The sequence below is a fragment of the Plectropomus leopardus genome, chromosome 11 (genome assembly GCF_026936395.1).
Source record: "Plectropomus leopardus strain MGB_pleo_1.0 chromosome 11, ASM2693639v1, whole genome shotgun sequence".
NCBI classification, from domain to species: domain Eukaryota; kingdom Metazoa; phylum Chordata; class Actinopteri; order Perciformes; family Serranidae; genus Plectropomus; species Plectropomus leopardus.
In genome coordinates, this window is record NC_142186.1 from 14,953,594 (window position 1) to 14,981,137 (window position 27,544).

The 27,544-nt window shown below is 38.2% G+C and overlaps 1 protein-coding gene and 1 long non-coding RNA gene across 2 annotated transcripts; one reads left to right on the forward strand and one right to left on the reverse strand.

Moving 5' to 3' along the window:
* Nucleotides 1-3,663: 3,663 nt before the first annotated feature.
* On the reverse strand, nucleotides 3,664-26,867 carry LOC148188222 (uncharacterized). Its single transcript, XR_015777883.1, has 4 exons — nucleotides 26,782-26,867; nucleotides 20,735-20,760; nucleotides 9,659-9,727; nucleotides 3,664-3,801 (listed from the first exon to the last, which is right to left on the reverse strand). It is a non-coding gene; the product is annotated as an uncharacterized LOC148188222 (long non-coding RNA).
* mboat1 (membrane bound O-acyltransferase domain containing 1) lies at nucleotides 3,731-25,338 on the forward strand. Its single transcript, XM_088084053.1, has 13 exons — nucleotides 3,731-3,978; nucleotides 4,945-5,090; nucleotides 5,585-5,662; nucleotides 7,910-8,005; nucleotides 16,302-16,357; nucleotides 16,560-16,614; nucleotides 17,720-17,912; nucleotides 18,217-18,409; nucleotides 18,538-18,641; nucleotides 19,215-19,279; nucleotides 19,389-19,521; nucleotides 20,164-20,315; nucleotides 21,390-25,338. Exons 1-13 carry the CDS (start codon nucleotides 3,889-3,891, stop codon nucleotides 21,568-21,570), a joined length of 1,542 nt encoding a protein of 513 aa, XP_087940179.1. The 5' UTR covers nucleotides 3,731-3,888; the 3' UTR covers nucleotides 21,571-25,338.
* Nucleotides 26,868-27,544: the final 677 nt, after the last annotated feature.

A 27,544-nucleotide genomic window follows, 5' to 3' on the forward strand; every position in this document is an offset into this window, starting at 1 on the left:
TATTCGCCCTCCGTTTCAGAGTGAGATTGTCACAAAGCCTTATGTCTACGAATATCGAAGTGACTTTGCTGGGAATATTCTTTGGACAAAAGTGTGATCATTGCCCTGCAAAGCATTTTCTTAAGAAATTTAAGAATTATATAGATACTAATTGTTGCTTTTGTTAACCTCTTTCAGAAACGGTGCCCTTTCTTTTCTGGCCTTGTCAGTAGGCCTATTTTCAATTTGATTCAATTCACTTCAAAACTTTATTAAAGACTCAGCTCAAAGAGAGGTTCATATATATATATATAGGTGCTTAGTCTATAGTTTGGAAAATTGTGGAAATATGTTTCCAAATTTATTATCAACACTGTATGCAAAGACTTTGCATTATTTTATGAGCATCTTTTATTCTGAATCTTTGACTATGACACACAATTTTAGGAAAAAGGCATTTATAATAAATCTGTTGATTATTTTCACCAAATTTTACATACATAAGTTAAGTCTAAGTTGAAAAATGAAAGGCTCCTCTTTACTGTTTTTCTTTCTTTTACAAAGAGTTTGAAAATTACATAAACACTAGTAAATCGTGTACCAATAAAAAGGCCATAAAAGCTGTAATGAAGTGTCAACTGTAGGATATGTAACAGAAATGTAATCTAAACTTTTGTGAAGGAACCAATCTCTTTACCAGTGGGGTTGCACTATAATCATTGTTGCTGTCCAAATCAGTGATATGTTTATATTTTTAAATGTAACCATTGATAATAATAATAATAATAATAATAATAATAATAATAATAATAATAATAATAATAATACATACGCATGTACATAAAACAACATTCTCCTTTTCTTAACTTTTTTTTGGGGGGGGGGCTTCTATATCAAAATTACAAATTATTTTAGGGCATTAAATGTAGACTTTCTCCAAGACAATGGGTTGCTGTGATTGCGGACTAGTCATACCAGTTGGTAAAAGTGAAAAGAGGTGATACAAAATACATCTTAAAAAAAATAATGAAATACATGCATACAGAAAAAAATGTATGCACAAATGCATACTCTGCTATTTTCCTCCTGAAGACAGTTTCATTTGAATTTGCCTATTGTTAGATGGTAGTAATGTTTGCTGAATATTTGCCCAAAATCATTATATATTTACACGGACAGGTCATATATCTCCACACATCTGGAAGCTTTCCAAAGTTAGCTTTACAACAGACAGAAAATTATACAAACCAATAATATTGTAAATAGTATGTGAAGTCTATGTTAATGTTTCTTTATCAGTAAAGGTTTACATTAAGTATTGGAAAGGTAACTTCATAAAATCAAGCACCATACAATTCTAATGTGTTTGTACTAGGGGATTTCCATTTTGTGCTACTTCATACTTTTACTCCACTGCATTTCAGAGGGACACATTGTACTTTTACTTTATGGCATTTGTTTGACAGCTTTATCTAGTGTGCATACAAAATATGTGATAAGCTTAAAAAATGTGTGTTTTTATACACAAACTGTGCAACGGTATTTGGTCAACCACAACATTGCCGTTAACACAAATGCCGTTAACACATAAAATGCATGCATAATAAAAAATAAAATAATATAGCCAATACAATAGTTTAATTCTCTGGAAGGGGCCACTCTGTCTAACAGTTCTTTTACTTTTCATATTTAAGTACATTTTGCTGAAAATGCCTCTACTTTCATTTAAATCTAATTTTAAATAGAGGACTTGTAATGGTGTGAAGGTTTTTTCGTTTTTGTTTTTTGCATTGTGATATTTCTACCTTTACTTGAGGGAAAGACTATAATATTCCCTCCACCACTGCTTACATTACTCGGCGGTGTTCTCAGGCCATATGGCCCATGACGTACTGCTATCAAACCCACATCAAAAATAGGTAAAAATGCAATGTAAACGCTGGACAGAAAATACATTGTGAGTTGTATTAATATAATGAAATAAATGTTGAAGAGACATCCATTCAACTTGAAGATGTTATAAGCTCTAAAATGTAAGCTCTAAAATGATCCCAACCTCTGATCTTAACACCATTTGATTCAGATTCAGATTCAGACAACTTCATTGATCCCAAAGAGAGCAGTTAATTTGCATCTAACCCCGTCCACAGTCACACAACACAATTACATGTTAAAAGAAATAGCAATAAAAATGTCATTTGAAATGACTACTGTCAGAATTTAGTAACCTGACAGCAGAAGGAATGAAAGAATTCGAGTATCTATAAGTTCTCTCCGAAGATACATGATAGTGGCGGCCAGAAGGCAAAACATGATCAGGTTGGCTGATAAATTTCTTAGCCTTTTTTTCACCTGATTTTCCCAGAGGGAACACAAGTCTCTTTGCCTTACTCCAGTGATCTTGGAACAGACTTTGACAATGCTATGTAGGTTGTTCTTCTCCTTAATGGATAGTCCATTAAACCAATAGATAACGGAGAATGTTAAAAGACTTTTGATAAATGAACAACAAAAGTTACTTAAAATCCTCTCACTGACATTGAAAGAGTTCAGCTTCCTCATCAAGTGGATTATCTGTTGTCCACGCTTTACAATAGACTCAGTGTTAACATCAAACTTAAGTTGGTAGTCAAATACTGTTCCAAGATTTTTAAAAGACTCCACAGTTTGGACTTCTTTGCAATGACACTGGCATTATGTTCAGTGTTGTGTCTGAAATTAATAATCATTTCCTTTGTTTTTTAACATTGAGGCCAAGATAATTGGATAATTTATGGTGCAAGAGGGGAGAAATTTCACAACCTAAAATCTATTAAATGGCGCACAAATTGTTCAACATTGTGAAACATTTTAGATCGAATGTATAGCTGTTACCTTTTTTATGCTTATGTTACCTGGGAACCGCTAACAGAACTTCACATTGGGGAATCAATCATGACTCAGAAATAATCACACAATTATTAATAATCTATTCCCATAACTGCCTACAAGGTGGTCTCTCAGGAAATGATATTTAGTCCTTTCACAGATTACCTTTCTTCAAACTCAACACACACGTTTTCCTACTCATTTCTATGTTTAGAAATAAGATTTGGCTACCTTATATCTTATTTTTGACAAAGCAGGAATTGACTTTACACACACACACACACACACACACACACACGCACACACACGTTACCACAGCACGCCAAAGCTGATTGCTTCATACCTTGAATAACCAGATTCAAACACTGTGTTCATACTTTGACAAGACAAATTACTCATTTTAAATAATCATGTTGCTTCAAGTTTGAAAGATGAATTAAACCGGAAGTAGGTGATACGGCTTTCATATATTTATTTAAAAATACCCCAGTGTCCCAGTTAAATGTATTACACACAAGTTTCTCTTTAAACCTAATCTTTACTCACGATGTCTGTGTTTTTTTAAGATAAAATCACAAGATACACTGCAACTTTTGAAAGAGACGTCACACAAAATCAAAATGTGTGTGTGGGAACTGTTGTAATAAAAAAATCGTATTTTAAATAGCGGGAGTTCTACGAGTACACTGTAGGTGAAAACAATTCAGCATAACATATTTCTCATTACAGACAGTACTGATCGTAGGTTTTTTCTTTATTTGTTACGCTAGTCGAGACGGCTTTTAATTTGGAAGCCACGACCGGAAAACCTATTTATTTTCCTCCTGTCTGCGTTTGGCTTGACTGGTACTGAAACTGAGGAGGAGGGAGAGCTCGGAGTGCGATGCCGCCTGGGCTGACATACTGTGGACTGGCTGGACTTGTCACGGGGCCTGTCAGGCAAACAATGTGTTTCTGTCACAGAAAATAAGAAGTAAATAGATTAAAACAAGGGAAAAGACATCTGTGGACACGGGCGTCGCGACAGAAGAACTACTTAGGATGGGCGAGCGCGCGGACGTTGCGTTTAAAACCACTGGATCAAAGTGGCTACAGCCCGTCAGTGAATATTTGGGCTTTCCTCTTGATCAGGTAGGAGAATCTGTCCATAGATCACAGCTCAACTAGGATATTTCTGAGTTAATAATGAACATTTTTCAAGCTTTGTTATGGTGTGAATATCACTGTCATACAGTCTGTCAGTTATCGGCGTGCCACTTAGATTCACCAACGGTTAACAACGCCCGCATTGCAGTTCATCTCTGTAAACGTGTAGATTAAACTTTTCCGGTGTTCTCTAAAATTGCATTTAGAAACTGATGATGTGCAGAACAAAGTCTAAGAAACAGGCAACCTAATATTATCGCTTTATTAGTTACTTGGTCGTGTTTGAAGTCTTCCTCAACAACCTGGAACTGACTCATCCTGGTACCATAGACCTCCATTTAATAACCTTACAACTGATGTAAGACAATAAACTAGTTTAATTTGGCAATTGTAGGAAACTATCATAAAACAAAGTAGAAGAATTGTTATTGTTACGGGCTTAAAATGTGTCATTTTAATTTAATTTTATTATTATTATTTTGCACCAATAAAGAGTGGTTGAACCATGTCAATGACCTTTCCACGTGATTCAGAAATATGAAAAAGTGGGATCCTTTGTCTTTGTATGTTGTCTGGCTCAGGAGTTATGGAAATCTGTGATTTTCACCATTTGCCTGGAGATAAATTCAAGTTGGCTGTCAAACTAGAGAAGTGTAATTCTAGACTCCATTAGCGTCCTAAAGAAAGTTACAAAAAACTATTAAACTATAAACAATTGCTCCAGACTGTAACGTTCTATCCTAAAATAACATCCCAGCAAAGCCAATGGATAAGCCTTTGACACTACTGAGAATGATGTGTGTAAAAAAATCACTATAATCTTGCATTATGCTGTCATAATACATCCCCACGTGAGTATTAGGAGTTGTTTTTATCAGGTTTCTAAAGCAGATTTTTTGTTGAATATTTTCATGTCTGACAACCTATTCTAATCTTTACCCCCCCCCCCAGGTGAATTTTTTGGCATGCCAGCTCTTTGCCTTGGGTGCTGCCTTCTGGTTTCGTCTCTACCTCAGTCCTAGCCATGCCAACCCCCTGGTCAGGCACGCTGTGGCCACTCTTCTTGGCATTGCCTTTCTCATCCTCTGCTTTGGATGGTACTGTCTGATACTGTCAGAGATTCACTCACACAGTACTCCATTCAGTTTCTCTAATATGATGCTGCACCTCTTCATTTTCTCAGTAACAATCCTTAATTAACATTATAATTTGAGTGAGAATATGTGGTGGTTGACCACTGAGCTCAGTGTCTACTAAATGTCTGCCATTCTGACAAGCAGGCAGGGCTAATGTTCAATGTGCAGGGCTGCAGGCTTATAATTACAGGAGAATGGCAAGGACGCACGCTGCAATGAGGAGAGATGTTTGAATCAATGAATTTATCATTTGAGGTACTACATATGCGGTTCTAATCCAGGGAGTTTTAGCATATTCCATGAGGAACAGGTTTCAGGTTTTTGTCTAGGACACTGACACACACTGCATCATATCACATACATAAAATCCACCTCAGGATTAAATAAAGAACACTGGTTTATTCAAAGATTCGTAAGTATGGACATGTTCTGATTTTGTGTGTCCTTGTCTGCAGGTACTCCGCTCACATCCTCACAGTGGTGGTTGCAAGCTACTTGATTATAATCCAAGCTGACATCAACAATGTACACAGGTAAGAGTTGGTCTGCATTCTTCCACATAAGTCTGTGATAAAGCTAAAATATTAGACCGTAAAATGGAACATGAAATGCTACAGCATTGGAATGTGGTGGAATTTGTGACATTTAAACATCAGCTGTAACAGAGTTGATTCCTTATTGCTGTGTGGCATTACTAAATAGTTTTGTGCTTTGTCTGCATTCGGTTGCCTTGTTCGGTTGCTTATAGAAAAAAATTTGTTCTGTTGCTGGAAGTGTTCTTGCTCTAGACCAGACTGACCTGATAGTCTGACATCATGCTGACAGTTGGTTGACAGCTGCTTTAGCAGCAACATCTCATTTTCACGATACTTGTGCAGTTGCAGATGCTGTTATCTTCAGGTAAAACAAGTAAAACAAGATCAGCTGAATACTGTTTCACGTCATAGGTGTGTATCTGGTGGAGAGGGCAGACAGCTTTGTCTAGATAATGTTAATTGTATTGATAATTTGTTGTAGTAAGGCGAGTTTTGACATTTAAATCTGAAAAACAAAGATTTGCTGTTACGCCCATCTTGGAATTTACCCATTTATCAACTCCCTCTCGCATATTTCAACACAGACTGCAGTGCAATGCACTCTTCCTCATTATCCTCCAGTAAAAATGTGGGGTGGACTAAAATACTGTTGCTGATAGAAACTAACGTAAAACACATCAGATAAAAAGCATCCAGACACGCCAGCCAGACCTGTCTTCTTAGAGATTACCAGACTGTGTATTTGTGTGCATCTTTATGTGCCTATTTCTCACTTTGCAGCCATGTTTACAGTGTATGTGTGCAGCTCTTTGAGTTTACATAGTATATGTTTCATAATATGTGCATGTTTGCTTGAAACAACTCGTATGTGTCATAGTATTTTTTTTTTTTTATGAATGGAGTGTCATAAATGAGGTTTGGTGAGGTTTCCCTGGCATTCATTTTTGTAAAGGGATTGCCCTGCAGGGAGAGGAACATAAAACTCATTGTTCTTTACTTGTGGAGCAAAACACACAGTGTAAGCTGTGTCCCAGGTTAAACATGCATACCAAGTTACACATGTCTTTATAAGTGGCACAGGGTGAAAGGAGGTATTGACCCCAGTACACTCTCTCAAAACAATGACCTATTATTGTGACATAATGTCAGTATTTATTAGGAATTTGTTGGGGTGATCCTGATGTTGAACATTGGCCTGTCTTTTTGATGACTTCAATTTATTTGAGCTTGATCCAGATGTTTTGTAATAATTTAGTAGCATTTTATTGTAGAATAGGTCAGTTCATACATTTTCATGGTCTCATTAACAACCTTTAAAGACAGTTTGCTAGTCTAGTTCAGCTGCAAGTTGTCACTTGCATATTTTTTTTTCAAGTCATCAGTTTAACTGATATCAAATAAATGATTAATTCTGACCCATATCTAATTGCAAGTGCACACCAATAAGGTTTACAGCAAATGAAATATTAAAATACATAAGAAAGGCATCCATGTGGTTGCTCAGTCTGAGTCTGCAGAGAAAACATTCAACCATTTAAAATGTTCCCAAGTCCAATCCAAATGTGTATTTGGAAAAGGGCTGCAACTAACAATTATTTTTATTGTTGATTAATCTGTTGATTATTTTCTCAATTAAATTATACTCTTATTATTATTATTATTAGTAGTAGTAGTATTATTATTAGTATTATTAGTATTATTAGTATTATTATTAGAAATAGTAGTAGTAGGAGTAGTAGTATAAGTATTATTATTTTAGCATTTTGGTTTTGGTTATTTGTCAGAACATGGTGAAAATGTCGATCAGTGTTTCCCAAACCTGAAATGACATTCTGAAATGCCTTGTTTTGTCCACAGCTCAATGATTTTCAGTTTACTGCCATAGAGGAGGAAAGAAACTTGAAAATATTAATATTTAAGAAACTTGAATTAGAGAAATGTGACTGTTTTTTCTTTAAAAATTACTCTTAAAATGACAATTAATTGAATATCATATAAATTGGCAGTTAATTTAATGATTGACAATTGATCAAATAATTGTTGAATCTCCTATTTGGCACATTTTTCTAGGGATTAAATAAGAGAATTTGTAGCACATTAGCAAAAATTGCTAACATGATAGGTGACAAGTCATTTAAACGTATTAATACTGGATGAAGAGGTGGAAGCCCCTTTTTGTCACATTTACAGGTATTGTATCACCAGAAGGTGTGTGATTTGTTTTGTTTATTCTTCCACATACAGGTATTCCATGGTGACGGCTATGGGCTACTTGACAGTGTGCCAAGTGAGCAGAGTCTTTATTTTTAACTATGGAGTTCTGTCTACAGACTTCTCTGGGTAAGGAAAAACATAGTAACTTTGTTGTCTCACTTCTTTTTCCTCTCTCCTCGCCACACCCTCCAGGTGACAGCATATTAGTCATTTCAGTTTTAGTACAGTTGGGATGTTATCAGTTAATGTTTCCAAACCATGTTGTTCCTGCTTACACATTTGCCAGGACCACGGCCTTGTGTAAATACAACACCACTGATTAAAGAGCAGCACTGGTGATTGTTCACAGTTGACATTGTCCAGCCAGGTAGTGTTGAGGTACTTTCAGACTCCTGGCAACTGTGACTTTGTTGTATTAGAAACAAGGTGGCTTCTAAAGGAGTGAGCAGTTTACTCTTTAGTATGTTTCTCTTTATTTGAAGGGATTCTTCTTATCACCTTATTACATTTAGACTCTATAAGGATAAAGAAGTGTTTCAAGAAGGCTTCCTATAACAGAGGATGGGTGGTGACTTCTCTGTTGTTGCCTATTCTTTCATAAAGGAAAGATTTCATCATCAAAAATGGCTATTTTGAAACCGAAACTGCAACCACAGGCTTTAACTGCAACATCATTCCAAAGCTACTTTCACATTGATTGCATGTAGTCACTTTTAAAAAAAGAGAACAACTGGTTTTAGCTCATTGCAGAGTGCATCTTGTAGAGAGAGCAGGGCCTCCCAGGATTCACAAAAACATGACAACTATTTAACTATACATGGAGCTGCAAATACATTGGGTTTGTTAGGATAATACTTTAAATTGTTCACACCAGATAAAGCTGTGTTTTCCGTGTGCAGTTGTTCTTTTAAAGGTAACACTTGACTTTGCTGGCTCCTGTATTCAGCAACTTTTTTGCCTAGTTCTGGTGTGCATGAATTTGCTGGCAGCCTCGCTTGCACCCCGCGTGACTGTGGTGATGATCAGCCAGGCCTGTGAGTCAGCCTCGGTCAGAGCCATATATTGAATTAGAGATCCAGCTTCTTTAAGCTTTCGGATCGGACAGAATAATCTTTTGTGAATCACAGAGATGGTGTTGTATGTGTAGGGAATGGATTTATAAGTACTTCAAAATCTAAGGTTCTTTGACTCAGTGGGCTTTTTTGCTAGTTTTACAGCATTCATTTGCTTTGGCAATTTGCTTGTTTCCACTGTTTTGTTGTCCTCATTATCACCTTGATATGATGTGCTGCTTTCTTCATTGGAAGATGCCAAACACAGTTTAGCTAAAGCTTGTCTCAGAAGTCTGTGTGCTATTCTCTTGTTTGTCAGCGAGCATTTCCATAAGCTGAATTTGTGCAGGACAGCAGAACTGAAATTGAACTGGGTCAAAAAAATCTTGTGTACGGTGCCAACTTTCTGCATGGAAAAACAGAGTCCATCGGCTACAGGGGCGGAGAGTCGCTCATACTGGCTGGCACCCTGAAAATGTTTCTCTAAAGCCAACTGCCAGCTCTCATTGAGCTGGCACTGCCAGCCGCTCGGCCCCTCTCTGCCTCGGTTTTCCATGCTGTCCGCACAATGCAGCCCACTCACACACAGGAACCAGCGTGTGTGTGAGCGAGAGATGTAGTTTATGTGTGCCTTTGTGCACACATACTCACATTCTTGGGACAGAGAGGTCTCTATCTGTGAATGAAACAACGAGAGAGAGTGTGAAACTAGTGTGTGCAGACTTACTGTATAAGACCCTAATGCCCTCCATCGTCGCCTCACTGCCAGAACTTTATGGTATCCAGAAATGGCTGCCTGAAACAAAATGTAAACTGTGTAAACAAAACAAAATACAAACATCAGTTAATGGACAAATAATGTATGTTCTCCCTAGTATCTCTGTTTACAGTGCAATGCTGTGTATTGTATTGTTCGGATGACAGTCTGAAGTACAAATGTCAAAAATGCAAGCAAAGTACTACATTTTATTTTTTATTGTACTGCAAGCAAGTGTGGTGAATCTTACGGTTTGTTTTTTTTTAACTTAATTTTTATTTAAGTTTCATTCAAAATCATGTACAGAATCATAATCATCATATCTGCTGTTTCATATACAAGGTGACAATTATGGTACACAAAATAGACAGAGACTACAGTGACAAAGAAAAATATAAAATAAAGTAGAATAGAGCAAGATGGAATAAAAGAAATAAAATTATATCAGTATACCCATGGCAGGGCTCCACCTTTTAGCGAATATATGTTTTTGGAGCCTCAGAGAATAAGTTATTTGTTCCATTTGATATATTTCCTTTATTTTTTCAGTCCACATATTATGTGTTGGAGGGTCAGGCTTCAACCACCTTACTGTAATGCATTTAATTGCTGTAGCTAGTAGTATCTGTAAGAGATATTTTTTGGCTCTACCTTCCATGCCTCTTGGTAATAGACCTAGTAGGGCTACCATTGGGTCCATTGTAATATTTCCACCAAATATTTTATTAAGTGTTTCAAACACTTCCTTCCAGAATACTTCAAGTTTTGGGCATAGCCAGAGGATGTGGGTCTGATTACCAATGTGTGGGCCGCAGTTTCTCCAGCATTTATTTGAGTTTGTAGAACTAAATTTAGCTGTAATTTCAGGTGTCCGAAAGAATCTCATGACGACCTTCCATTTAAATTCTCTCCATACATTTGAATTAGTTACCAGATGTATTTCAGTACAAATTTCCTCCCACATATCATGTGATATGTTGGAATTAATTTCAATTTCCCATCTCTCCTTGACCTGTGCAGTGTTATTCAAATTCATGCTCAGGAATATTTGGTAACAATAGCTTATTAATTTCTTATCCCATTTTTTTGTTTGTACTTTAATCAATAATTCTTCAATTTGCGTTGGTTTAGTAACTTTGTCCCAGTCTTGGTGTTTTAATAAGAAATCCCTCAACTGTAAGTATCTGAAGAAATCTGCGCTTGGTATCTTAAATTCCTCAGCCAGCTGTACAAATGATTTAAAATTACCAGCATTGTGGAGTTGATGTAAGTTGGTGAGTCCGTATTTAGACCATTTCCTAAAGCCTGTATCTAATTTAGAGGCCACAAAATCATTCATATAGCCAATATTTGTAAGTGCTGAAATTGTTTTAGGCAGCCCAAATGTAGATTTTATTGTCTTCCAAATTTTTAATGTAATTTTGGTCCAGTCACCCATATTTATTCTACTTGGATGGACATCTAGGAAAGGCAAGGCCTGTAAAGGTCTTTCACATAAACTCTTTTCAATATTGAGCCAGTGTGTATATGATAAATCCTGGAGCCATATTATTAGCGGTTTGAATTGCGCAGCCCAGAAGTAGTATCTCAGATTAGGTAGTTTGAGCCCTCCCTTTGCTTTAGGTAACTGTGACACTTTTAGTCTGATTCTTGGTCGCTTTCTCTGCCAGATGAATATTGAAATTAGTTTGTCCAGTTTATCAAATGTAGTTCTGGGGATGTCAATAGGTAACATTTGGAACAGATATAGTAATTTAGGCAGCACATTCATACGGACACTCTCAATGCGACCCAGTAGAGATAAAGGCAATATTGACCATCGGTCTAAGTCCTTACTAATGTTATGAATTAAACTTTTGTAATTAAAATCGTATAGTTTTTCTAATGAAGGTGGTATATGAATGCCTAAATATTTGATGCCATTTGCTGGCCATTTAAACCCACTCTGCAATTTAGTTGTATCTGAGATGTTGCCGCCTATATACATGGCCATTGTTTTGTCCACATTTAATTTGTAGCCCGAGAAGTATCCATAAGTGAAAATGATGTCCTTTAAACATGGTATTGTTGTTGCAGGTTCTGTAAGATACAGCAGAACATCATCAGCATACATTGAGATTTTGTGCTGTTCTCCGTTTATCGTCATTCCCCTTATATTATCATTATCCCTAATCAGCTGTGCTAATGGTTCAATACTGATATCAAATAACAGAGGAGATAGTGAACAACCTTGTCTACACCCGCGTTCCAGAGTGAAACGGTCTGAGAGAAATCCGTTCACCTTAACTGCGGATTGTGGATCCGGATATAAGGTTTGTATCCATTTGATGAAGTTCGGACCAAATTGGAATCGTTTCAGAGTTTGGATAAGGTATTGCCAGGATACTCGGTCGAATGCTTTCATGGCATCTAGGGATAAAATCATTGACTCCTCTTCTTTAATTTTTGGGTGTGTCATTAAATTTAACAACCTTCTGATGTTGTCTCCATAGTATCTTCCCTTTATAAACCCGGTCTGATCGGGATGGATCATTTCTGTAGTAATTTTGTTAACACGTCTTGCCAGAATAGCTGTTAGGATTCGTAGATCTGTATTCAATAATGAGATTGGTCTGTATGATTGGCTTTTGATGGGATCTTTGCCATCTTTATATATCACTACTATAGTAGCCTCTCTCCAAGAGGGGGCCATGGTTCCAGATTTTAATGCATGGTGGTAAGCGTGTAGTAATAAAGGTGATATAATCTCTACGAAGGCTTTATAAAATTCGTTAATATACCCATCTGGGCCAGGGCTTTTATTATTTTTCAGAGTGGAGATTACCTGACGTATTTCCAGGTCCTTAATTGGCTCATCCAGTTCTCTTGCCATAGATTCAGGTAACTCTTTTAATTTGATATCTTTTAAAAATTGTGCCAATTCCTCATCATTTGTGCAGGTGTCTGTATTTTTGTACAGAGTTTTATAGAATTCTGCGAAGGACTGTGATATTTCATCCGGCTTTGTGAGAATTGAATTATTCTCCTTTAATTTCTGGACTATGTTTGATGATTGTTGTTTTTTAAGTCTTATTGCTAGTAGTCTGCTCGCCCTATTACCATTTTCGTAGTATTTTTGATTAGTGAACCTTAAACTGCCCTCTATTTTTTCATTAATTAAGCTGTTTAGGTCTCTGTGTGCCTCTTTTAGATTGTTCAATAAGCTTATGGTTGAGTTTCTTTTGTGTTGCTGTTCAAGCTGCCTTATTTTGTCTTCAAGCTCTCGCTGTTTTTCTTCCCTTTTTCTTTTTCTGGCACTTGTAAAGGAAATGATTTGGCCTCTGATATATGCCTTCGCACAGTCCCATAGAGTAAAGGGGTGATATTTCAGGTGAAGTATTAGTGTCAAGGTAATTTTTTAGTTCAGTTTTTATAAATGCAATGAATTCTCTATCATTGAGGAGCGACGCATTTAATCGCCATTGTTTAGCTGCTGGCCTGTTACCAATGTTCCACGACAATACGAGAGGAGCGTGATCGGATAATGTAATTGGGAGGATCTTTATGTCGTCTACTCTAAAACATTCTGCCTTGGGAGTAAAAAAGAGGTCTATTCTGGAGTATGAAGAATGCCTATGCGAAAAAAAGGTAAAATCTTTGCCTTTAGGGTGCTTGTTTCTCCAAATGTCCACCAGGCCAGATTCTGTTGATAAATGCCTAAGCATATTGCTCATCCTAGAGGTAGAAGTGTTAGACATAGGTTGTCTATCTAAATGTTGAGACATGACGCAATTAAAGTCTCCCCAACATTAAGATACCAGAGCCATGCTGTAATATTATGGAGAAGATTGTACGAATAAAGCTAGGCTCATCTTCGTTTGGAGCATATATATTCATAAGACAAATTTCCACCCCATCTATCAATCCATTCATCATTATAAATCTCCCTGTCGAGTCTTTATGAATTTTGGTTGATGTGAAATTGACCTGTCTGTGTATCAAAATAGCTACACCTCTTTTTCGGCCAGATGAGTGTGATGAATGAAATACCTTATCTGCCCAGGACTTCTTTAGTTTCTCGTGTTCCTTGTCTGAAAGGTGAGTTTATTGCAGGAATGCAATCTGGCAGCTATTTCTCTTTAATTAACTAACTAACTTATTACCTTAAGAGATCCCATAACTCAGAAGCAGGGTCACATGTAATGGAAAGAAAAGAAAGAGTAAAATAATCTAGAATAAGCTAATAAGGAGGTTGTGGGAAATAATATCAAGCAAGTAATAAAGTGGGTGTACAAGTAGGGACTGGAGGCTACATGAAAAATACCTGAGAATTATTGAGATAACAGCAGCATATGTTTCGTAACATTTCAACTTTAACAAATGATTCTTATCCTGAAAGAGTATGTGGATGGGCAAGTTCGCTGTTGCTCTTCTTAGATCCCTGGGGAACATGGGAATCGACATGAACAGAGCTGAACATAAAACTACAACAGCCGAGAACACGGCTAACACAAGTGTCCGGTTGGTCCTGTGGGGCACAGTTTTAGGCTGCATCTCGAACTTGCAGCTGTGCGAACAGACAGAGTTCGCTTTGGTTTGGGCAGAAGCCAAACTAAATTCAGTCAGTAGATGTGCACATCGAGCTACCCCAGAACCTCATATGAAATAAGGACATCTTAAACTCAATAACTTAAGTTTCAAATGTAACTGTATTGTAGTAAGTCACTTTAGCCAAAACGGCAATCATGTACTTTTGAGTAGGCTATGCTGTTGATTATCTCTCACTTACACAATGTGCAGGTGACAAATCCCTCAATTCAAACAGCTGGCTTAATAGATTGCATATTCATAATCATATTGCCATAAAGGTCATGGATTTAGCGTATCAGGCTCTTTTTTTTTTTTCAAACCTGATGACAGTGAAGGATACTGTCGCTTAATGCTCCGGTCCATCAGCTGGAAGGATGTGTTTCTTTATATAGTCCATTGCCTTAGTAGCATCCACAAACTCCCGCTCATCGTTGTTATTGGAGATGTGGAGCCTGTCCGGATACAGCAGACCATAGTGGACCCCAGGTTTCCCCTGAAGCATCTTTCTGGCGGGTGTAAACGCTGCTCAGGCTCTGGCGACATTCGCGGTATAGTCGGGGAATATAGCGATCGGGTTGGCCGCCTCAGTCTCTGGCTTTCCTCAGAATATCCAAGGCATCTCCCTCGTTGTGTAGCTTCGCGATGATCATACGGGGCTTGTCTCCGGGTCTCCTCTGTGTCAGGCTGCGGTGTGAACGCTGGATTAGTATCTCTCTGTCCAGGTGCAGCACTTCCTTGAGGAGTTTGGAGCACGCGATGGGAGAGCTTGACCCGGGCTCCTCAGTCACTCCCGTGATTCGAATGTTTCCCCTCCTCATCCTGCCCTCCATGTCCTCGCATTTTTCTTTCAAATCTTCAACTTGTTTCTTGAGGTCTGTTACTGTAGTTTGCACCGATACAACTTCATCTGACCACGCTGACAATCCATCCTCGACAGCCTTCACATTCGCTTGCGCCTGCTCAACCTCTGTGCGGATAGCTGCTGTGTTGTTAGCTATTTCGGTTTTCACATCAATCATTTCTCTCTTCAGCGATTCAAAATCCTTCGCCAGCGCGCTCTTCAACTCTTCTCTGATAACTGACGATATTTCTTTTCTCAGTGAGGAGAGGATGTCCGCTTTGATTGTTGCGGCGTTCATGCTTGTACTTACTCCAGGTTCAAGTGGGGTCAGGCCGGATTTATCTGGACTTTTAGCCGAGGAGGTTTGGGGCCTTGTGTTGGGCCGAGCTTCGTAGTTGTATTTTTGGAGATTTGCTGCCATTAGCGTCGGTTCTTCTTCACTGACTTTGCCGGGTAGTGTTAAATATACAGTTACCACGTTTAATTTGTATTTTCGAGCGTAGATGTCGAGTAATATATGTTTGTAATTGAGATTCTGTAGGAGCTCACAAAAGTGCGACTTACTCCATTGCGGCTCGCTAGCGCCCCCCCGAATCTTACGTTTTTGATGGATGAAATCTTTTTGCTATTGTTATTCTACTGGTGTAATCAACTTCATAACATGCATTTCCAAAGAACACCGTGAGCTTGACAAGTAAAACTTTAGAGAGTTGAACGACTTGCATTGGATTAATAGGTGACCTGGTTTCACACTAAAGGAGAAGAATGATGTGATTCACAGGGGAAATAAATTCTGTAGCCTCAGACAGATGCTCAGTTGGCAGTTGCTTGGGCGTGCTTTGTTTCAAGTCATTCATTTAATAAATGACCGCAAAGTGCTCTCTTTCACTAAAACCTCCCACTGCTAATCAAACAAACATGCTCCTTCTGACTTTTAAAACATTTAAGAACTTGTTCCCCATATTGGAAACTTTGTCATACTTGGCCATCACCAGGCTGGCTGTGAGAGGATGAAAACACTAGAATGGCGAATTATCATCACTACTATGGATTGGTTTCTGTGGCATAGTATTGTGAGGGTTAGAACTATAAAACTTTATGTAGCCATTAAATGTGTGTATTATTATGCTATTTTTTTCACCACAGAATCTCCACAGAATCCGTATTTTAACATTAGTTACTTCTTTATTTGTTTCCGCCCAGGCCTCTGATGATAGTAACCCAGAAGATAACCACACTGGCTTTCCAGCTCCATGATGGTAAGGCAGGAGAGAAAGATACACACACAAACATACTTAATTGTGCACACACAATTAACACATGGTGAACCAGCATGAACAATACGAGGACCCTGAAAATAAAGCAGCTAAATGGAATTCAACCATCATTAATTTTATCATTTGGTTGCAAAATGAAAGTTTCCAAAAAGGTTACTAATGGTGCCATCTATTATTTTTCCAGGTATGTGTAAAAAGTCTGAACAGCTGACCTCGGAGCAGAATGCTCTGGCTATAAAGTAAGTTTTTACTTTGGCAAATACTCAACTTCAATCTTTCTAATAAAAATTATTATATCCTGCAGTGTGACACATCAGCAGCTTAACTTTTTGGAGGTCATGGCTGTGACCTGTCAATAATGATCATCTTTTTTCACTACCGGATTTAGCCGATTGTCATTTCAAGCTGTTCTTTGGGGTGCACAAAGTTTACAGTGAAGGGTTGATATGTATGTGGACACAGCGTCCCTGTCAAAGTATATATGCAGAGAAGGTTGCACCTGGTTTCACAACTTAATTAAAGAATGAATAACTGTTTTTTTCCTTTAGCCACGAAGGACAGTGACAAGGAGATGCAACCATGGTGAATAGTTTGTTTATGTAAAAAGCATGCTGGGAACTTAGAAGAAAGGCATCATTTTGCATGGAAAATATGACATTTTTATGCATGTGAATAGATAAACCCACAGTCCTGAGCGTACCATGCATGCCATTTTAAAAGAATTTTAAAATACATTAAAATGAAACAATTATAAAACAAAGTTTTGCTCTTGTTTAATAATCCTGCAAATCTAAATTCAGCGACTGTTTGTGAGCTCACTTTAAGATTCCTGTGTTACCGTTAGGTTTGGATGTCACTCTCTTCAGATTTCACTCATCCAGTCTGGTTTTACTGTAATCAGGAATCTAGACAGAAGCTCAGTAGGTCGGAATTTTCTTTCAGGAAATAACTGGCTTATTGAAAAGCAGATGTCTTTATGATTTCCTGCTTCTTCAGTATTTGGAAACAGTTACAATATGATTCATTCATATCTCGATACCCAATTCTAGTTTCTTAAAATGCTGCTGAACTGCTATAATCTAGCTGATCAAACAAACCAATTCAGAAGCTGATTTGTCACTTTCGAAATTTTAAAAGTTACTTTGTGTCTTCACAGAAAGTTTACTTTTAGAAAACGTTTCATCTGCCAAGCAATGATAAAAATTGTGTGCCTTTTTCATGTTTCCACTCATGAAAATATACAGTCACATTGTTGCATTTCTCCTGAAGTAAATACTGTTATCATACAGAAAATAAAGTGCCTCCCTGCTCTGTTTTCAGTTATTTCTCCTGTTCTTTCCGCAGTGTGAGACCTTCTCTTATAGAGTACCTGAGTTACAATCTAAATTTCATGAGTGTCTTGGTGGGACCGTGCAGCAACTATAAAGAGTACATAGACTTCATCGAGGGCAGGCACATCAGCAGGAGGCTCAGGCAGCACTCTGGGACGTGTAATGGGCAGAATGGCTATGATAAGGCACCAGACCCTTCACCTGTGGTAAGTTCGTGACTGCATAGCTGGCTGCTGCTCCCTCTTCTGAGTTTATGTCACTGCATAATCTGGGACTAAGACCATATTCTTTTTCCAGTTTACATCTTATATTCAATGAGTCTTTTCCAGTCGTATCAGGAGTCTGATTCTTCTGTTTTTGCACCCAGTCTTATGGCTGCCAGTGTTTCATTCTATATATGACTAATTTCCTATGATCTCTACCAGACCTGATTGGTGACTTAAATAGTCAAGTGGTTGTTATGTCCATTCATAATGTGTGTCTGTTGCTCAGGATTTGTTTTCTCTGCAGAACGCTGTCTGTCGAAAATTGCTGGTCTGCAGTGGATGTATGCTGTTCTTCCTCACTGTGACTCGGTCCTTGCCGATAACCTACAACGTCGACCCTCACTTTGTCAGCCACGCCCCTTTCCTCACAAGGCTCACCTACGCTTTCTTCTCCATACAAGCAGCAAGGCCCAAATTCTACTTTGCCTGGACACTAGGTGAGCTGCGTGTGTGTGTGTATGTGTCAGGTAGCCAGTTGTCACGTGGTAATATGTTGGGAACATGTGCTACATTGCTGTTGCCATTGAAGTCATGTGTTTGGATTGTTTTTTCTCGGTCCTGTCAGCTGATGCAGTCAACAACGCTGCAGGTTATGGTTTCTTGGGGATGGATGAAAATGGAAAGCCATCCTGGGACCTCATCTGCAACCTCAACATTGTGGGAATTGAGGTGCCCATAATGTTTCTCATGATTTAAAACGTAGAGCAACTCTATACTGTTAACTCTTTGAAACCTGAACAAATTGCCTTGATTTTTTTTTTTTTCAGAAACATGGAAAGAAGGCGATGAGCAAAGAAAGAAGTGACTCAAAAATTAGCAAAAGTACAAGGAAATTACCTGAAAAATAGAAAAAGAAAGTAAAGAAACAACAAGTAAATGACTTGGAAAAAGTGCCCCAAATTATAATAATTTGTAACATAATTTCATGTATGTAATTATTATAATTACAAATATGATTTTTTTATTTCCCTTGATGCTATTACTTGCTTTTTTTAAAATTATTTTCTAAATCTACCGAGTTCTTGCAAATTGTGGAGTCTTATTAAAAGAAAATGCACAGATTTGCTCAGGGTTCAAAGGATTAAATACTTGTGAAAGGTGTTTGACAGCTGCACAAGAAAGTGATGTTGCACCAGGTTTCAAAGGGTTAAGTTTCATGCTGGTTCATCTTGGTCAAAGTCCAGCAATTACATGAGGACTGAAACATAAATTTACTGGTAGTTGTTATTGCTCTTTTTTCAGACGGCAACCAGCTTCAAGACATTCATAGACAACTGGAACATTCGGACAGGAATTTGGCTCAAGACGTAAGTGCTGCATCTGTGAACTTCAGTACTGATGCATGAGGTCAGGAAAGAGTTTTCTAGCTTTCCATTTCACAAACTCTTTTATGTTTGATTCCTCTCATCTCCTCAGGGTGTGTTATGACAGAGCCCCAAAGCACAGGTTGGCGTTGACCTTTATCCTGTCTGCCTTGTGGCACGGTGTTTATCCAGGGTACTACTTCACCTTCATCACTGCCATCCCCATCACCATCGCAGCACGAGCTGTGAGTACTCTACCTCCTCTGGAATTTCAAATTGATGGTTCAGCAAAAGGATCAAGAGAAAACCGAATAAGTACACCTGGCTGATCTCTTAATTAAAGTAGACTTGAGCTGTCAAACGATGTTTTTAATCGCAGGATTTTAATAGGTAATTGCGATTAATCACATTTTTAATCACGTGTTTTCAGTTACATTATTTTGCATTACATAACAGGTATAAATAACAGGTATATTACCAGATTAGGAAAAAACAGCAAAAAACTACATGGAACTAGCATAAACTAGGCATGTCTGTAAAGGGGGGCCATGTCATTTTTCCATCACCAAAATTGAGTTTGATACCAGTATCATTGTTGCTTTTTAAAGCCCAATTATGTAAAACGTTATGTACAGCCCTTAATCACATCATGATTAATGCATTAACGCTGACAGCCCTAAAGTGATACAAAAGCCAGATATAATATACACAAATGTTGATTTTAGTAGTCTAAATTGTTTTAATCTGAGAAAATCTTTCAAAGGAAGGTGTTAGATTTTCTTGTATAGTCAGGTGGGTTAGTTTAAATAGCAAACAGCATAGCCCAAACACACCAATCCCTTCACTGGTTATTTATCTCTCTCTGTTCATCCGTCTCTCCCCACCAGGTACGGAAGTCTGTTCGCCACCACATACTGGGCTTCAGAGGCTTGAAGCTGGGATACGACATCCTGACTTGGGCAGCCACCCAGCTCGCCATCTGCTATACTGTCATGCCTTTTCTACTTCTTGCAATAGAGCCCACTTTAGTTTATTACAGGTATGTAGTGCTCATCGTTATTCTGCTTATCATAAAAGCCTAATTCTTGCTTGCCGCATTCATGTGGCCACCAGGGTCAGAGTGAAGTAAATTTCTTCATCTGCCCACAAGGTTGCCATCTTGTTTTCAAGTGTGCATATGAAGATCGTGTGTACAAACACAGATCCCTGGCTATATCTCACAGTGTATGTGAGAGCGTCTGCTGCAAAGGTGCAAATCAGCAGCTAACGACATCTGCACTGAAGTTTGAACAAGGTAGAGGAAGGTAGAAGCAGTAAGAGTTCTGGTGCATGTGTTTTAGTCACCACCGAGCCAATTTTTATCACGAGTTTGTTTATTTTGTGATCTGTCTCTGTTTTTTGAAGGAGATTTTTTAAGAGTCCAGTCCATTCAACAAACTACAAAAATGTCATACTTACAATGTCTTCTGCTGCAGCGTTCAAGTCTGAAAGATTAAAGATAAAGAGAGTGTTAGTTAGGGCTGCAACTAACAGTTGTTTTCATTATCGATTTATTCTATTTATAATTTCATCAAATGAAAAATGACGGAAAATGTTGAAAAGTGCCCATCACAAATTTTCGAATACAAAGGTGATGTCTTCAGATGTCTTTTTTTGCTCAACCAACAGTCTAAAACAAAAAATATCCAGTTTACCATCATACAAGTCTATTTAAACCAAAACAATATGCACATTTGAGAAATTGGAACCAGATAATTTGATTTAAAAATGATCAAAATAGCTTCAGATTCATTTTCTTTCAATCCCATAAACAGCCAATTGTTGCAGCATTAGTACAATGTATTTGCAGGCTTTTTGCGACACATATATATTGTATATTGAGAGCTATGCCAACAGTGTCCTTTCTTCAAGTTGATTATCAAGGTTCAAAAGTTGAGTTGAGCCCCAGAATTCTCCTTAGTTGTATACATTTACAAAATTCTTATTATTAACCTGCTATTTTGTGGCCTGCTCCATTTTGTCACGTCAGTTTATCTTACCAATCAACATTTTACTCTTACAGTTCAATAATGACAAAATAATGAATTAGTTCCACTCTTGTTTTTCCTTCTAGGTCTATGTACTACCATGTCCACATCATCAGCATTCTGGCGGCAGTCGCCCTGCATCGGAAGCACAAACCCAGTGAACCCTCCGCCACCACCAAAACGTTTTCCTCCTCCTCCTCTTCCACGTTTCCGTGCTCAGCCCAGTGCCAGCCTGTTCACTCCAACAACAATGACAAAGTAGACTGAAATCCCCTCTTCACGTTCTTTTACCAGGCTCTCAGTCGAGGCTGTTCTCTCAAAGACAAGTGAATATCCCTAAAGGGCATCTAGCCAACTCAAAATGGAAAAACATTATTTATTTTTTGGGACAACAGGACAAAAACTTTGGTATGATTCGATGCAGGACATGAACCTATGGTACTGGATGTACACTGGGGGAGCTTTTCTGCCGTATGGTAAGATTACCAAGATCGGAACCTGATTCTAAGACAAAACATCAAACAGAAGCACAGCAGGCGGACTGAAAAGAGAAACTTCAGCTGAGGACACTGCTTTGGTACCACCAACAGGACGCTGGCCTCCTTCCACCTGCCCCCTCTTTCCTCCCCCCCGTGCCCAACTCAACACCAGCCTGCCCGCTCTGACAACAATGCAACAGTGTGAAGAGAGAAAGGAGGCTTGCTTTCTTCCCTGTCCTCTATCTCCGCTGTCCTGCCGACTGGTTTGGATCAAGGCCAGCACAGTGGGAGAGCAGCTCATAAGCGGGGCACAAATACCAGAACACACACACACATACAAACTCATGCATAAACAGACACTAGGACACAAATATGCACATCTCTCTCTAAGACACGCTCGTACTCAGTCACACTCTGATGGCACACAAAGGCTGCTCTTGTGTGGCCGCAACAAAAGAGCATACCAAGAGGAGAAAGAGCCCTGGTTTATATGTGTGTTTGAGTGTGTCCTTTTACTCTGCATTACATCCCACCAGCCTCTGTCACTGACCCACTGTGTGCATGTGGACCTTGTTGTGAAAAATGTGGACTGTGTTAATCTTTCTTCCACTGTTAGTTTGTACTGGCTGAGTGGAACAACACTTGAAATAACAGTGAGACCATACAGCCCTGAAACTGTCCGATGAAACTTAAATGAAGTCTTTTAAAGCAGGATGGCAGCTCCTCCAGGTGAGGAGACTCGAGCATTCTGCAGAACAAGTTAACACCTTGACATAGTCTCTATGGATGATCCTGGGCTTTAGCGATAGCCCTGTAAACATAACAAATATCTCAAGTTAAAACAGTAAGATTTCGCTTATGTTGATTTTCATTGCACACTTGCAAAAACTAATGAAATTGTGTAATACAAGCATGGGTTGATGTTCACAGGTGAAAGCAAAAGCATGCGATTTTCAATGATTTAGTGAGTCAGTCCACTTTCACTACAAGCTATCTCTCTGTGCTGAAGCAGCAGGGAGTTTAATAGTGTCATAGTTCTTAATGTGTTAGTACTTTACCATGTGAACGGTGCTGGATACCTGTTATCATGGGTAAGTGAACAAAAACCTGTGGTGAAACTGAGAGGAAATAATTCATAGTTTCTCTTTTTGGGAGGCAGCCATTGCACAAACATAAAATGGAAAGTATGACCAAGAAATTGAGTTTATAAATCAAATGTATTTCTTCTCAGTAGGAGCATGGGGCTATTTTCATTCTATGATTCTTTTGTAGAAAAGAGCACATTTGAAAACGGTAAATTTGCCAGAGTTTATCAGCAGCTGCAGGTTGATTTAACAGAGACATCTGCTGGTTGTTTGTACTGTCTGAACTCTGCTGAAGTAAGCAATGAAGGGGAGCCCATTTAGACAGACTGAAACTGCCACACTGCAGCATCTCCCAGTGCACCCTCATACCAGCCATGAGCAGAAAGCGTATTTATTCCAGTGACATCACAGTTTCTCACCACACTTCACAAGTTCCTCTTTTTACAAGCTTTTGCACAACTAGAAGTTTATGAATCAGAAGGTGATGCTTATGATTAAGATGAGCTAAACACGGTGAAAAAAACATGTGTTCACACTTTTTAATTATTTATTTTTTTCTGTTTTTTTGTCATCATTAAGGTACCACTCATGAGATGTATTGGAGCACTGGGAGTTTTAAAAGTGGCACAGTGGTTTGGCTGTTAATGGTGCTACCTGCTGCAGGCTAGCATGTTAGCTTTTAGCTACATTTATGGGATGATTATACTAAGGTGTGCTAATAATACTAACAAACTGTAATACAAGGATACTTTTTGAGCGGTGTAACAGTGCCTGGTAAAGAAATATGAACTTGAAAATGTCAGGCTGCTCCTTTAAATTAATGATATTGGTTGGCTAATGGAATTACAATTTCTTTGGGTATAGCATGCCGAGAGCGTGTTTATCTCTTAAATCATGTTGGAGACACAATCTTAATATATTTTATTTCCTGCTTTAAAATTTCATCTCAACTATTTTGTTACAGGAAAAATGTGTATTTTGGAATTGCCTGCTTGGCTCAGTTTACATATTGACTCAACCCTCTGATACCCCAAATAAAAAAAAAAACAACTTTTTTCCCCTCTTACCTGTAGTGCTGTTTATCAGTCTAGATTATTTTGGTGTGAGTTGCAGAGTGCTGGAGGTATCTACAGAAGAGGTGTCTGCATTCTTCAGTATATCATGGAACTAAATGACACTCTGGTGCTCAAAGCGCCAAAAGTGACCCAGTTACTCAAAATAATCCACAGACCTTGTTGTGATCAGTTTCAAGTAGGAACCTAATCACCGCGCAGAAGAGCGTCGTTCTGGCGTCCTCCTCGGCTGAACTGTATCATTAGTTAGCTCAGTGGTGCTGGGTGAGCTAGCAGACAAGCTGTAGTTTGGTAAAGAAAATACTTTCTATGTGAAACTGCTCACAACAAGGTCTGTGGCTTATCTTGAGTTGCAGGGTCATGATTTCTTGAAAGAGACGTTGCTTTTGAGTTTTTTCTTTTTTCTTTTTTTTTCTTGACACTTTGAGAGCCAAAAGCCGAGTGCCATCTATTTCCATTATATTGGAGAGAAGGCAGACATCTCTATGGCTGATGTCTCCAACACTCTTACAATCAAAACAATCTACATTGATAAATAGCATTACAGGTAAAAGGGAAAATGTGTATTTTTGATTTTTGGGTGAACTGTCCCTTTGATAAATTGGAAATAGAGTATGAAGATTTATGATGGGACAGATATTAATATAAATCAAACCTCTTAGCTGTGTTGTGACAAGAACCCAGATCACATCAAGTGTTGACAGGAGGGGTAGCATGCATTGAATTTACACCAGTTATTTAATAAATAGTGCTGGGGGACTATTTCAAATTCAAAGGGAAACAAGAGGGAGGAACTTGCAAATGGAACAACTATCAGTCTCCCCTGGCTAATTATAACAAATCTGTTTATGATTAAATATTTTATATTTTGAGTGATTTGGAGCAAAGATGGCAATATTTAATTATTGTTGATTATTTTAATGTATAACTGCACATTAGTACCTCTCTTGTATGGAATGACTGCTCTGGGGGACCTGTAGGCTTTGCAAGAGGCCCGCAGTTACCTGGAAAAAAACTCTCAAGTATGGCTCTGCTATAACATACTATTGTTTTTGTGAAACAAGTCTGCAATTAACTGATATGGAACTAGCTGTCACCTTTGCATGTTATCAATATGTTCATCGCACTGTGTAGTCTTCATGTGGGTAATGTGTTTTTAGTGCAGGGAAATGAACGATGAGTGGCACATATACGGTATGCCTGGTTTATCAGAATGAGCAGCTATTTGAATGACTTAATACTGATCATAAAGATTTTTTTTGTATGTGTTTTTGCAGATGTATGCATGGTCAAATGTACTGACTGAGAGTGTGTGTGTGTTGCCCCATTTTAGTATTGTTTGTATGGAGGAAAGAGTGATAAAGATTTGAGTAACAAATAAAGCTTCAGTGAAACAAATATGCCATTATTGCATGTAATTCTTTCTCTAATAATTGCAGCTGCTGGTGAGTCGTGTTTGTTTTCTGTCTGTTAGTGTTCACTCTTTACTCGCTCTCAGTTACAGCCTCATATCAAACCCTCTCTATGCGACGCCTGTCCCATGCCGTTTAGTCTCCGATGATACTCTCAAAGTAGCTGCGTCCTCGTCCCGTGTGTCACCTGTATGTTTCCCCTCTGACACAAATATGCCTGTGAGTGTGTGTGTCTGTGTGTATGTGTGCGCTCTGTTTTGATCCAACCTGAGCTCTCAGACAACTAATGACAACCAGGGGGAAGACGAAAATGGGACAAAGATGACAACAAGCAACAACAAAAATACACTTAAGTCACTGCAGTGCCAGAGTGTGTTCCACTAAAAGTCATCTAAACTGTCGCAGTGTGAGACTGATTGTACTGTTCTGTGCAGGAAATCAAATCAAACTAGAAATACTGCCATACAGTGGTTTGCCTCCACGCATCAGTCAAGTTGCAATTACAGTGTACATCCGTGCCTGTGAAAACATGGTTCCTTAACATGAAGAACATCTGTACAATCAGCTCAGTTTCAAGGTGGACACTCAATGTTACTGTCACCACTGCAGTTTCTGACCAGATGTCTCCCCTTCTGTTCCTGAGTTACGACGCTGAATGATGGTCAGGGAAGTGTTTTTGCAGGACATTATGATGTCACAGTTGACCTTTGACCTCTTGAATATAAAATGTCAGAAGTTCATCATGATATCCCATGAGATATTCATGTGAAATTTAAGCGTATGAATTCTTAAGTTCAACTGCAGAAACAGAATGACTAATTTAAATTTCACATCAGTTTGAGCCTTAGAAGTTAATGACGACTGAGCAAGATTGACCCTTTGAAACCGGAGCAAATTGGCTTAATATCTTTCAAAATCACGGGAAGAAGGCAATGACCAACAAAAGAAAAAATGACCCCAAAATTAGCAAGGAAGGGAAAAGGTCAAAGAAAGTGAAAAAAAATCAAAATTACCTGCAAATAGTGCTGAAAATGATAAAAATCTGTTAAATTATTTGAAATATGTAATTATGATGATTATATAGTTTTATCCTTGCTTCTTTTTTCTTCTAAAACATTTTCAATCATCTTAAAAAAAAATCCTAATACACTTATTTCTTGCAATTTGTGAAACATTTATTACCAAGTTGCTCTCCCATGTTTTTGATTTAAAATCAGTTTTGCTCAGTGTTCAAATGGTTAAATATTTGTGAATGGCATCTGAAAGCAGCACAAGAAATTGATGTTGCTCCAGGTTTCAAAGGGTTAAGAGCTTCTTCTATGCAAACTCGTTACAGCAGCCATTATAAGTGTTTCTCTTTTAGTTAAAAGGGGCTAATTCAACAAGACAGAACTCTGTGAACTTTTGTATGAAATAAATGAAAACCTACTTCATGATCCTGGAAGCTCAGCCATGGTGCATCCCACAGGTGTTTTCACTTAATCTGCCTGATTAGACTTCCTCCCAGGACTCTCTCTCTCTCTCTCGCTGTGTGTGTGTGTGTGTGTGTGTGTGTGTGTGTGTGTGTGTGTGTGTGTGTGTGTGTGCGTGTGCGCGCATGCGTGCGTCGGTGCGTGCGTGCACAGACTGGGCTTGATTGACTCTCCTTTTGCACCTGTTAAACTTTCTAACTTTTGGTCACCTCACGATTCACTGCAGCTTTGGCTGACTTTAACCTGAACACACCCAAATCTCAAAGGAGTTATGAAATGGATGCTAAAAAAAACTAGACACTTTGCAAGCACCAAAAACAAGCAGACATAAAATGTGTTTGATACACAAAACAGACGAACGAACGAACAAACAAAAAACAATCAATCCAAAGTGCTAAAACAAGGACACACAGATGTGCACAATATCTCACCTGCGTCTTGTTGTTTAAGCATTTATTTGAGTTACAGCTATTATGATTCTGAATCACTTACACTATACAAATAAACAAATAAATTTAAAAAAGATACATTACATTTGCCATAAACTAAAATGTATTATGTGATCATGCAGCATGTAATGGGAAAATCCACACAAGGCCAGATGTTTGCAGCCAGGTGATCTGAACTGTTTAATTAAAGCAGACAAAATGATAATAAAAAAAAGAAACATCACACACAAACTTCTCCGCATCTCTATATTATATTCATCTTAAGAAATCT

Excerpts from the sequence above, each read along its gene's own strand:
- mboat1 (XM_088084053.1), top strand. The coding sequence starts at position 3,889 with ATGGGCGAGCGCGCGGACGTTGCGTTTAAAACCACTGGATCAAAGTGG. Across the intron at positions 17,913-18,216 it reads CACCAGACCCTTCACCTGTG|AACGCTGTCTGTCGAAAATT; the intron begins GTAAGTTCGTGA and ends TTTTCTCTGCAG. Across the intron at positions 19,280-19,388 it reads ACAGGAATTTGGCTCAAGAC|GGTGTGTTATGACAGAGCCC; the intron begins GTAAGTGCTGCA and ends TCATCTCCTCAG.